The following is a 13,374-nucleotide window of genomic DNA, read 5'->3' on the forward strand; positions in this document are numbered from 1 at the left end:
ACGAGGAACTCAAACGAATCATCAAGACAAAAACAATTCTATCCAAAAGTAGGCAAAGGACATAATCAGACAATTCTCAAAAAAAGATTTACAAATGGCCAGGAAAACATAGAAAAAAAATGCTCAACATCACTAATTCTTAGGCAAATGCAAATTAAAACCACAATGGGATGCCACCTTACTCCTGCAAGAATGATCATAATTTAAAAATAAAAAAAAAAATAGATGTTGGCATGGATGTGGTGAAAAGGAAACACTTTTACACTGTTGGTGGGACTGTAGACTAGTATAACCACCATAAAAACCAGTATGGAAATTTCTTAAAGATCCAAAAGGAGAACTACTATTTGATTAAGCAATCTCACTACTACGTACCTACTCAAAGGAAAATAAGTTATTATATGAAAAAGACACTTACACACACCATGTTTGTAGCTGCACAATTCTCAATGGCAAAAATGTGAAACCAAGCTAAATGCCTGCCAACCAAAGAATAAATAGAGAAAATGTGGTATATCTACACCATGGAATACAGTCAGCCATAAAAAGGAATGAAATAATGGCATTTGCAGCAACCTGGATGGAATTGGAGACCATTATTCTAAGTGAAGTAACTCAGGAATTGAAAATCAAGTATTGTGTTTTCTAACTTATAAGTGGGACCTAAGCTGTGAGGACATAAAGGCATGAGAATGATATAATGGACTTTGGGGAATCAAGGAGATGGGTGAGAAGAGGGTGAGGAATACAAGACTACACACCGGGTACAGTGTGCACTGCCTGGGTGACGTGTGCACCAAAATCTCAGAAATCACCACTAAAGAACTTAACGCATGGAACAAAAAAACCACCTGTTCCCCAAAAACTACTGAAATAAAATAAAATAAAACTGGTCAAAATTAAGTTCAAACAGACTACTAAGTTCATATGGTTGCAATAAGTATTTACTTAAGCACATATTGCCTGGCTCACTAAAAATAAATTTAAATTGTTGTCCAGGCTCTTACTTTTGAATCTGAGTATCTAATTTTCCTAAGTGTTTGAATATGTCTTGACTTCTGTTGAGTCCTTAATGTCTGCAAATTTTAAAAATAAAGAAGGATGGCACTGCAGAAATGTGAGTTCCTCACAATAACTCAACAGTTCTACATATTTACAGTCATTCAATTGCTCTCACCAGAGGCCGTGGAATAGGTTTTTGAGGTTTTTTGGATCCTAATTTTTTCATTGCATTATAGTATTTCTTCTGTTCTTCCGTCATAAAAATGTCTTGGCCACCTAAGTATACGGAAAAGATAAGAGCTAATTACCTTTAACACTTTTTTTTTTTTTTTTGGAATCTAGTTCTGAATTTTTTGACACAATTTTAAAGGTACATTACATTTCTATTAACAGTTCCTAAAATTCCAATAGTAAGCTTAAGAGACTGGACTATAGGGAAATGCAAAGAAACAAGATTTAAGTTAAGGTATACAGGAGAAATAAGGTTTCCTTTATCAGTTATTTTTCATTTTTTAGAACAGAAAGGTTATAAATCTGCAAATATACACAGAATCTTTACAAAAATTTGATATATTTCAGCTTGCATAAATCAAACCACGATGCAACAAAAATAGAAATTAGTACCAAAATTTAGACAAAAATCTCATAAAGGGCAACTGGATTTCTCTTAAATAATGAATACACATAACACTAAGCTGCATAAAATCTATTCAGAGCCACTCTCAGGGAAAAAAAAGTTCTAACTATTTTCACTACTGAGCAAGAAAGAATAGAAAAATGAGCTAGGATTCTCACATCTGGAAATTTGAGGGCAAAATATCTAGAAAGGCTAGATAAACTAGAACAGAATTCTTTTAAAATATATAGCTGTACATTTTAAAAGAATTCTGTTCTAGTTTATCTAGCCTAAGAATTCTGTTCTAGTTTATCTAGCCTTTCTAGATATTTTGCCCTCCATGTTCTCACTCATAGGTGATCCATAGGATCAATGAGATCACTTGGACTTTGGAAGGGGAACATCACACACCGGGGCCTATTATGGGGAGCGGGGAGGAGGGATGGATGGCATTGACAGTTATACCTGATGTAAATGACGAGTTGATGGGTACTGACGAGTTGATGGGTGCAACACACCAACATGGCACAAGTATACATATGTAACAAAACTGCACGTTGTGCACATGTACCCTAGAACTTAAAGTATAATAATAAAAAAAAAGTATAGCTGAACTTGCATAAAAGTAAGAAAAAAATCGGGGGTCTGAATTGAGAGATCAAAAAGATAGACAAGTAAATTAGCCCAAAGCCATGGCTGGTCTTAGAACATTTACTAATCTCTGTAAACTAGAATCTCAGTTTTTAGTAAATGTAAGGGGGTAATGGGACATAAGGCCTATGCAAAGGGAGGGGAGGCACAATGTCCTCGCAAGAATATGGGACTATCCAAAGGCGGCCAACAGAAGGGTAAAGAAAAAAAACCAGAATCTGTCTGTTGGCAATGGAAGACAATCAGAAAATTTTCTCAATCCAGACTATGAGTAAAAAGCCAGTCTTCCCTGATTATTTATGACTCCAGACTTACTTGATGAGGGTTTGGGGTTTGACTTTACTCCACCAGCACAGATAAAAAATATGTAGCCCTAGAAGTCAACCTAAAATTTAATCAAGTTGTTCTGGGATGCTGGGAAGAAATTAGTCTTTTAGTAATCATATATGTCATAATAGTATTAATACCACTATTCTGAGACTGTAGTGTGTGCATGTGTGTTGTGAGATAAAGAAAATGAGTAATTGTGGAAATTTTAAATTCTATCATCTTTGCCTTTGAGAACAAGGTTTCTCAGTGTGGAAAAGAGGAGATGCAGATGTTAAGTGAAAACTTTGTATCCTGAATTTGAGTTATCAGTATGCAATATATAAGTATTCCACTTATATATTTTCTTGTAGTCCCGAATTTAAGCAATTCTGTCCACTCGAAAGGCTTAGAAACAATGACAATGAGCATTCCAGATCGTGGTCTTCGAAACCATTTCCCACAAAGAAACAAACAGGTTTTAGAGAAATGGCTGATTAAAGATCTAGGGCAGGAAGGGTACAACCTAAATTTGGAACATCTTGGCATTTCAGAGAACAAGAAAGTTGTCAAATGGAAAGACCTTATGTATTTGAATCCTGATTTGAAAACAAATAAACAAAAAGCTTCAACAGAAACAAATAAATGAAACACAGAATTAATAAACAACCATTTTTTTTTTAAATTAAAGGCTCAGACCAATTTGAAAATAGACTGGGTATTTGATGAATTTAAAGAATTCACATTAAATTTTTTGGCGTGCTAATGGAATTGTGGTTATGTTTAAAAAGAGATATGTTCTAAAATATTTATGATCAAATGATGTGTTGTCTGTGGTTTGCTCCATAAAAAAAAGAGTTGAGTAAGGGCATATATGGCTTAGAACAAGCACATTCTTAAGTCAATAAATGTTGTGCTGGGTGATGGGTATTTTAGGTTAGTTCTAGTACACTCTTGTGCATGTTTGAGATTTTCTGTAATAAAAAGTGAAACAAGACAAAGCAAAAGGATATAGTGGATTGATCAAAACAATGATTTCTAATGTAAGCTTAAATCTAAAATCACCAAGGCTGACATCCAAATTGCAGGTATTGATTGCAATCAAGATGCATATTACAGAGAGGATGCTACATCACACACTCCTGAGTAGCAGAAGCAATACAGTTGTGTAACAACAGGGAACAACTTTCCCAGCAGATGCTAAGAAGGCTAGTTGGTATCAAGATACATTTTGGATGAATTATGAGAGTCCAAAGGAAAAATAAGAGAGAGCCATAAAACAATTAGGAAAACCAAAGGAGAATATTTAGTTACTTGATTTGGGGATTGAGAAATGCCTTTAGTTCATAAGTACAATTTTTTAAAAAGCCAAAACAAGATTGGGAGTTTGACTCCAAAAAATACTAATGTCTATAAGTTAAATATGTTATTACAAAAATATAAGAAGCACGTCATAAATTGGATTTATTACATAAAAATGCATACAAAAAAGATGGCGATCTCAGTCTTAAAAATAGACAAATGATATAAAGAAAAAGCTCTTAAAGGAGAAATACTTGTGGCCATCAACCTGTGAAAAAGTGTATAACCTCACTAATGATCAAATAAATATAAAACAATGAGATAACACTTTTCCCCATCGGTCTGAAAAAGATAATGAAAGTATAACAATTAGAATGATGAGATCTCAGTAACCATGCATTTTCATATTCTGCAGAATAAGGGTGCCTAGCACAGCATTTCTGGAAGGTATTTTGACAATATGTCTTCAATGCTTTTAATATTCTAATTCTAGGAATTTATGCCGAAGAAATAATCAGAGATTCACAGAATTAAATGGTCATTCACAGAATAAAAAATGGTCATAATTGTTTTAGAAGAGCATGAAATTTAAAAACAACCTATAAATGTCCAAAGAGGGGAATGATCAGGATAAATTATGATCTATCCATAATATGCAATGTAATTCAGCCCTGATCATTCTTTTTTTTTTTTTTGAGATGGAGTCTCGCTCTGTTGCCCAGGCTGGAGTGCAGTGGAGTGATCTCGGCTTACTGCAACCTCCACCTCCCGGGTTCAAGTAATTCTTCTACCTCAGCCTCCCGAGTAGCTGGGATTACAGGCGTGTACCACCACAGCTGGCTAACTTTTTTGTATTTTTTGTAGAGACTGGGTTTTACCATGTTGGCCAGGCTGGTCTCGAACTCCTGACCTCAAGTGATCTCTGCGCCTTGGCCTCCCAAAGTACTGGGATTACAGGTATGAGCCACCACGCCCTGCCAGCGGCCCTGAGAATTCTTATAGCAAAGATATTTTTATGACATAAGCTTATAACTAATGAGGTCAAAACTACAAAATTAAAAATATAAGGTAATCCTAACTGTGTAAAAGTAATATAAAGTGACTGGAATGGATTATACCAAAATCATAAGAGGCATTGTCTAAAGTGGTTACCATTTGGTGGCCACCTTAGGGTGATTTAAAATTTCTTTTTATCGTCCTTAATTTTCACATTCACTCTAAAGCTCTTGTGGATTTTAGAATCAGCAAAATAAACATGTGTTTATTATAGTGTATGGGGAAGAAAACCTCCCTAGCTCTGCCTCTTCCCCAATCATCTTTCCAAGTAGGGTGGATAGATCTGCTGAGGCTTGGGGGCTGGGGGCCAGGATACATTGGCTGAAAAAGGAGAGTGTATTATTTTTATTGTGGATAATAAAGTGCATTTGAAAGGTTATTAAAATATGACCCTAGTGTCATATTTAATAAATACTAATCCTGGTGGTTGTTGTTCTATTAGGGTTCAATTATTAATGGGTTTCATCTCAATAGTAACAAAGTCCATTGATTAAGAAGGTAAGAGAGAATAAAAGCAATGACTTAATTAAATCCAGATATTTTCAGTCTTCTTTCAGCCTCATCTTTGAGGATCATCTCCAGGCAGACATGGGAGGCTCCCTCCTTGTTATTGTGTAGATCATAAAGGCTATTTTGTATAATATTCTAGGCCAGAATTATGTTTTAATGCATTTGGAGGACAGAGATAAAATTACCAAATCAAGACAACTCGGATACTTATCTTTTTCTGCTGTTGGTTGAAGTTGTCAATAATAACACCAATGAAGAGATTCAGAGTGAAGAATGAGCCAAAGACGATAAAAACTACGAAGTAAATGTAACCGAGTGAATTGCTCTCAAACTCTGGCTGCTGTTCTTTCTGTTAGAAATTTTTTTAATAAGAGAAAAAAACAATTACTGGAGAAAAATATAAGCATTGAACTGCCTTATCTAGAAGACCAAGGTGTTTCTTACAGCAACATTGACTACATAGCCTCTTCCTAACAGCCATGGACCCTGTTGGGAGCCTGTCTCTCAGTTTGCCCAGCTCAGCTTGAGTGGTGGCATGTGGTGGGGACCTGGGGTGGTGGAAAATTGGGCTTTTTATTCTAAGCAAAGGAGAATCATTGAGGGATTGTAAGAGAGAGGAGTGGTATGATCACATTTGTCTTTTTAAAAAGTCATCCATATGGAATGTCCATATGGATATGTAATTGGAGGGAACCTGACTGGAAGTGAGGCCACCAGAGGAGGGGCACATTCACCTTGGGCAGAGATGACTAAACTACTAAATGTTGTCTAACTACTATGTCCCCCATATAGAACCCACTGCTTTATTTAATATGTGGTTATGTCCCTTCACTCTTAACTTCCTTGTGCCTAGCATACCTTCTGATATGTAGATTTTTGATACACATGGAATAAATATCTAAATGAATGAATGAATGATCAAGCTCTAAAATGGATACAAATTGATTCCAACCAAGCTCTCCTAGTCCGAGGTACCGCCCAAATCATCTGAGATCCCTTGCATTCAAGTCCTGCGCATTGTTATTGGCTTCAAGCACTTTTAGGCAGGTGGCAAAAGAATTTCACTTTTTTCCCTTCTATCGTATCAAAGACGTAAGTGCTGATAGCTCTGACTAATGTTGAATGTATTTATGGTATTTGTTATTCAACACTCGCAATGTAGACTAGTGTAATGAAGTTAATTATTTGAAAATATTGTTTCTCTCTTTTGCTACGAAGACTACCTGACCTTAGTCCAGGTTTGCTTGAGGCATCCATTTATTTGAACAAAAGGTAGACATTAGTACAGAAACAATGTAATGGAAAGAATATTCAGCATTGGACATTTAAAATAAAATTGCCAAGTAGGCTAATAGGCTAATAGTCTTGCAAGTTAGGTTATTGCTTTGAGATATAGGAATGTCTACACTCCTTCATGTCCCTCGTTGTTAGATCAAGGGTTTGAAGGTGGAGAGTTTTATTGGAGGGAGGTTTAGACAAGAAGATGAAATGATCAATTCAATTTGTCCATAGGGAATGTAGGAAAAAAAAAACAGAGACAGAAAATCAGAGCTACAAGATATGTGTCCTGATTATCCCTCTTTGGGTCTGGAAAGAGGGCTTGGGACCCAGTAAATTGAGGGAAATGGAAGGCAGAGAGGGTATTCTTGCTTTACTTCTGCATTTTTCTGGAAGGAATTATTAGTAGGAAGGCCTGAGATATATTAGGCAGGCAGGCTGACTTAAGAGATTAGAGTAACATAATTGAACATAGAGAAGTCTCTTGAACCTCTCAGTTCTCGTGTGGCTTGGACACGGAGTTCATAGCTATGGGCTTGTCATGTTGGGCCTTGTAGTAAGGGATGGGAGAAGACTGCCAAGGACCCTGTGGAGGATATGGCAGAGAACCAGTATTTAAGGCCAGGAGGAAATGATGGGGAGAATGCCCGCAGTTTCAAAATCACAACTTCAATACTTGAGGCCTGCAGGGTGCTGGGTGACTACATAGACAAGAGTCATCAAGCTAGAAGCCAGCATACAACAACCAGTACATATCAGGACCGGCACCAAAACAGGCAGCCCTCCACACACTTCCACCCACCTGTCACTCACTCTGGGAGCATTTGCAAGTCACACACCTTGTCTGCCACACATCTGCAAAACCTTTCCCCCCCACTCCCCATCTCTACCTCCATGCAGATGGATGTCAAAGCCAAACTAGAGTGAAGGTCATGTACTCAAAAAGACAAAAGAAATGAGTACAGTAGTATTTTAAAAATATTTCCTTTGCTATAAATTGTAATTATAAAATTATGTTGTGTATATAATTGTTATGTTGTGTATATAATTATAAAATGTAATATATAAATATATATAAACATTACAATGTAAACTATAATTGTTATAAACAGTTAAGTATCTACTGTTAGCCCTGCCTTTCCAGAAAGTTGATTTTATTAACACACCCACAGAAGTAAACAAACTCAGATTTGTTGCTATGCATCATCTGTATATTAACTTATAATGCCAATCTGTGAATTTATAATGACAACTGGAATCACCATAAAGATTCATTCTCATCCCTTGGGGCTGCTATAACACTACTCAAACCATCTCTACTGCTACCACAGGTTGAACATCCCTAATCTGAAAATCCAAAGTCTCAAGTGTTCCAGAATCTGAAACTTTTTGAGTGCTGACATAACATGTAAAGGTCATGCTTAAAGGAAATGTTCACTGTGGCATTTTGGATTTTCAGATCAGGATGCTCAACTGTAAGTATTATGCAAATATTCCCAAATCTTACAAAATTCAAAATCTGAAACACTTCTGGTCCCAAGCATTTCAGATAAGGGATACTCAGTCTGTACCAGCTCACAGGTACTGAATACGGTGTTAGGCATCAACTCTGCTGACTCCCAAATAGGTCAAAACACACACATGTGCTACAATAGAAAACAGTAATTTCTGCCATTGACTCCATTCTTGAGCTAACCATCTGCTCACTCTGTGGCTTTGGGAAACTCTTTCTTTTTATCCCTCAAATTTCCAAACTGGAAAATAGAAGCTAGGCTAGATTACTGAGTACACTTCCAACTTTGAGAGTCTGTGATTATCTTTTTCTTTAACTAAAATTCCACAGTTGGCCATCACTAGAAACTCTAAAATTCAACAGTTTACCATCACTAGGGAGTCTGGAGCCATGGAAGGGTCTCCCTTGCAAATTTAGGGCAGTCTTAAGGTTTCCCACAGTCTAAGGCAGATACTCTTTGAAATTTGGTTTCTGCTTATACAACCATTTGGAGAAGAGGTAAGAGGAAAATCAAGGCATTCTGTGATTTGGCCACTTTTGGCTCCATCTCCTATATGAGTGGTTTTTCCTTGGCCACCATGGAGAAAGAGGACTGGATTTTAGAAAATACTGGGTGGGGTATCAGATACTCACTAGAGGATGCGTAAGAACCCTTTGTATCAGGCAGTGGTATCTCATGGTGTTTTGTTCCAAAGAAAACAAGGCAGAGAACCCTGGCTGCTGGAACTATGATGCCATAAGATCTGGACTGTCCATGTAGCCATGGTATCTCTGACTTGACCCTAACACTCCAGAACATGGTAGAACACTGACTCACCTCTCTGGAATCAACAGCTGCATATATAATATCCATCCAGCCCTTAAATGTTGCCTGCAACAGAAGCAGAAAAACATGAATAATACAAATGTAGACTTGCCATCAACAGATACATGGCATGGAAAAGCAGGTGAGGCCCAGTGAGCTGAATATATAAGATGATACCCCAACTTTCTAGGACAGGATGCTCAAATAAAACAACAGTAGAAGGGAACTCAAGGATGTGTGTCTTGGATTTTTTTTCTTCATTTGTACAAGATACAAAGTTTAAAAACAAGAAATTTCCACCTTAAAAGTTACCAGAGAAGCTAAAGCTGTGGCCCAACAGCTGAAAAGAGACTGGCTAAGGGTTCTTTTCTGATGCCATATTTATTTGCACTGCCTGTTCAAGACCTGGCAACTGTGGTTTAAACAGAGAACTGTTCAACATACACCTGAGGCTCCACTCCTCTCTGCCTGGAGATGTGGAGAGCCAGCAAAGGTGCCATACAGGACAAGGTGAGATGTACAGATCCTTAAAGGGGCATCACTAGGAAGCTGAGGCTCAGTAGTCAATGAAGTTGCAGATGCTCAGTAGAGGACAATTCCAGTAGGCATTGGCTTTCATATGAGGAATTAGGATTTGCTTCTATTATCACAATGGAGTCACTGCATTTTTTCGCTGAGAAACAATTCATGATTATTTGAAGTTTTTTCTCCTCAGAGTGAAAAACATACTGTTGTACTCACCACTTGCAGCAGAGCGAGGTAAGCATTTCCCACATTGTCAAAGTTGACTTTCTGGTTGATCCAAGAGAAATTGCCACTTTCACATTGACTTTTATTTGCAATGATGGTATAATTTATAACTGAGTCTGTTCCATTAATGCATTTCCCAAATTTTCCAGAAAAGAAGTGTACTCCCAGAATACAAAATATGAGCCAGAAAATGAGGCAGACAAACAAAACATTCAGAATGGCAGGTATGGCACCTATGAGAGCATTGACCACCACCTTATGGAAACAAAACCAGAGAAAACCATAACAGATGGGTAGGATGCACGAGGCTCTTCGATTCTCAGGATGGGCCTGATGTGCAGGGCTGGATCTCTTGGAGCTCTGTCCTTAATCTCCACATACATGCGCCCCACCCCCATGACAAGCCCTGCTCTCAGCTACCTACATAATGGGTCCTCTCTGTTGCCACTAAGGATACCTTGAGAAGTGCCCTGTGATGACAGTGTTAGAGACTTATAGACACCTACCTCAGGATTCTGAAGGGAAGCTAGAGCTCATCTTGGCTGCCACAGAAGCTTTTAGGGTAGAAAGTACTATCTTAGGCTTTTCCCTACCTCTCAGATTCTAAGCACTGGGCGGGCTGGGAAATAACCCAGGGAAAGCTTGGCAATTTAAGGAAATCTCAGCCCAGAAAGAACTATTGGTCTTTCCACCTTTCCCTGTTAACTGAACTTCCACCCACCCCTCTGCAGAATGTACCTTCATTCCTTCAAACTGGGACAGCGCACGAAGAGGCCTCAGTGCTCGCAGAGTTCGGAAGGACTTCAATTCCTTTAAGTTAATGAGGGTGGTCACAGAGACCTGATGGGAAGAGAAGCCACAGGTAATGCACCTGACTTGGTGTCCAGCACAAAAGTCCATTTTTCTCCTTATCTACCAAAGCTACAGTCCATAAAGGTGGGGACAATGCACTCACATTATTTGTTTAGTGAAAGACAAAGAAAATCTGAGAAAGTGTTGTGAATTAAAGGAAACCAAAGAGATATGACAATCATATGTAATATGGGGTCCTGAATTGAATCCTGGATTGGAGTGGGGGCAGGAGGTGGATGCATAGAGGGAATTAACCATAAAGAATCTTGTTATGGCAGTCAATTGAAATAAACATATTTGTTTATTTATTTTTTGAGACGGAATCTCGCTCTGTTGCCCAGGCTGGAGTGCAGCCGCACGATCTCAGCTCACTGCAAGCTCCGCCTCCCGGTTTAACGCCATTCTCTTGCCTCAGCCTGTAGCTGGGACTACAGGTGCCCGCCATCATGCCCAGTTAATTTTTTTGTATTTATTAGTAGAGATGGGGTTTCACCATGTTAGCCAGGATGGTCTCGATCTCCTGACATCGTGATCCACCCGCCTCGGCCTCCCAAAGTGCTGGGATTACAGGCGTGAGCCACCGTGCTCAGCCAGTCAATTGAAATTTATTATGACAGTCAATTGCCCTAACAAAGCTCTTCATGGTGAATTTGAAAAATTTGAAAATGGACGTGGATTTTAATTCAATGTTAAATTTCCTAACTTTGATCACTTTATAGTAATCATGTGAGACATTGTCCTTGTTAGGAAATATACATTGACATGTTTAGCGGTAATAGGTTTGATGCTTGCAACTTAATCTCAAGCAGTTCAGGGGGAAAAAAAGAGAAAAAATGACAAAGTAGATGGGTGACAATAATTGGTGAACCTGAAGAAAGAATACGTGGATTTTATTATGCTATTTCTTGCAAGATTTTTCTTAGTTTGAAAGATATCAAAATAAAAAGTTACATGGAAAAAATAAATTATTTGCTAATATTTCCCCTAACCCAAATCGCTCCTTATTGGGGAATTAAATGCTATTTTCTCTCCCAATACACTTCTCCTCAATAAGACAGAACTGAGTATTAGAAAGCTCTGTTAAGTATACCAAATTAAATCTTAACAATATTTACAGATGCTCAGTAGAGGACAATTCCAGAAGGCATTGGTTTTCATATGAGGAATTAGGATTTGCTTCTATTATCACAATGGAATCAATGCTGAGCTTGAGTTGAGGCTGCTTGCTGCAGATCTTCAGCCATTCTTATTATGGAGAGTTTTCAGAGGCTCAACTTGGAAGAAGAGTTGCTCAGCTGGATAGAAAGTGAATCAGGATAGTCCTGACTAAGCTGATGTCAGAGTTCACTATTAACTAAAAACATTCCTCACAAATCTTGCCAACCTCATTGTAGTAGTGAAGAAAAACTGAGTTAATATGAGAAAATATTAAGATTTTGAAATTTATAATCAATTTACAGTGTATTTATGTTTTTAATGGGCTTTTTGTTTACAATGGCACCACTTTTGGAGAGTTATTTAAGTAGCTTTCGCGTAAATACTCCACTTGTTCCTAGCCAGATGAAAATAGATGGCAAAATTTAGCAATTCTTCTGTTTTACCAAATCATTGTCATAGTTGGTGAGAAGAGATGTTCCTACAGGGACCTTACACACCTCTTTACCTGAAATCTCACCCCAGTTTCTGTTCCATCAGACTTGCAGGTATCAGTGAGACACATAGAAGCACCCACATTCTTTCTCATCCTACTGTACTCTTCAAGTGAGAAGTCATCTACTAGTTTTATCTTATTTTTTAAATCTAACTTGCATTTATCACTCTGCACTATTTTTGAAATCATCATGTTGATTATATTCTTATGGTTTGCTCCTTGTAACTATTGAGGAATAGTACAGCATATAAATCTTCCTATTTTATGGATCCATTCCTCCTTGGTGAATACCTAGGTTATTTCCATTTCTTTGCTATTGGGCAAAACAGTACACTGGACAGTATTATGCACAACTGCACACTGGACAGATGTGTGCATTTTTCTTGGGTACATAGGCAAGAGTTCTCCTTGGATCTACAACAAGTGATACTTGTGGATTGTGAGTTGGGTCATTTGTGATTTTTACTTAACAGTGCAAAATGTTCCCTACAGTGGCTATACCAATTAAATTATTAGCAGTGGTTTGAGACCGCATTTTCCTGTATCCTTCTAAATATCGATGTTATCCAACTTTAAAATTTTTGCCATGACTGGGCACAGTGGCTCAAGCCTGTAATCCCAGCACTTTGGGAGGCTGAGGCAGGAGGATAGCTTGAGCTCAGGAGTCTGAGACCATCCTGGGCAACATGGTAAAACCCGTCTCCACAAAAATTACAAAAATTAGCTGGGCATGGTGGTAGGCGCCTGTAGTCCCACCTACTTAGGAGGCTGAGGCAAGAGGATCAATTGAGCCTAGGAGGCAGAGGTTGCCACTGCACTCCAGCCTGGGTGACAGAGTGAGACCATGTTTCAAAACAATATATTTTGTTTTCCAATCGAATGAGTAAAAAGAGGCCTCTCATTTTAATATGCACTTCTATGCTAACTGGTGATAGAACTAGTGTATATTTCATCATACATTTATTCCTTTTGTGAACTGGCTGTTTGTATACTTATCCCATTCTTACTCTGGGTTGTTTTTTTCCTGTGAATCTGTAGGAAATTTTTATATGTTGTGAATAATAATAATCTGTTGTGGCAAA

At 37.9% G+C, this 13,374-nt stretch overlaps 1 protein-coding gene across 2 annotated transcripts in view; it reads right to left on the bottom strand.

Moving 5' to 3' along the window:
* SCN11A (sodium voltage-gated channel alpha subunit 11) overlaps nucleotides 1–13,374 on the bottom strand; it is a 111,146-nt gene that overhangs the window by 18,370 nt on the left and 79,402 nt on the right. Inside the window, exons 21-25 of one of the 2 annotated variants that reach the window (XM_033212076.1) lie at nucleotides 10,528–10,629; nucleotides 9,781–10,044; nucleotides 9,052–9,105; nucleotides 5,655–5,792; nucleotides 1,178–1,282 (exon numbers count right to left, since the gene is read on the bottom strand). In XM_033212076.1, the coding sequence (XP_033067967.1) occupies nucleotides 1,178–1,282; nucleotides 5,655–5,792; nucleotides 9,052–9,105; nucleotides 9,781–10,044; nucleotides 10,528–10,629 (663 nt within the window). Of the gene's footprint in view, nucleotides 1–1,177; nucleotides 1,283–5,650; nucleotides 5,793–9,051; nucleotides 9,106–9,780; nucleotides 10,045–10,527; nucleotides 10,630–13,374 lie in introns of both variants that reach the window. The other variant, XM_033212077.1, reaches the window with a different exon arrangement.

Source organism: Trachypithecus francoisi, unplaced genomic scaffold (genome assembly GCF_009764315.1).
Source record: "Trachypithecus francoisi isolate TF-2019V2 unplaced genomic scaffold, Tfra_2.0 Lachesis_group0, whole genome shotgun sequence".
Taxonomy (NCBI): domain Eukaryota; kingdom Metazoa; phylum Chordata; class Mammalia; order Primates; family Cercopithecidae; genus Trachypithecus; species Trachypithecus francoisi.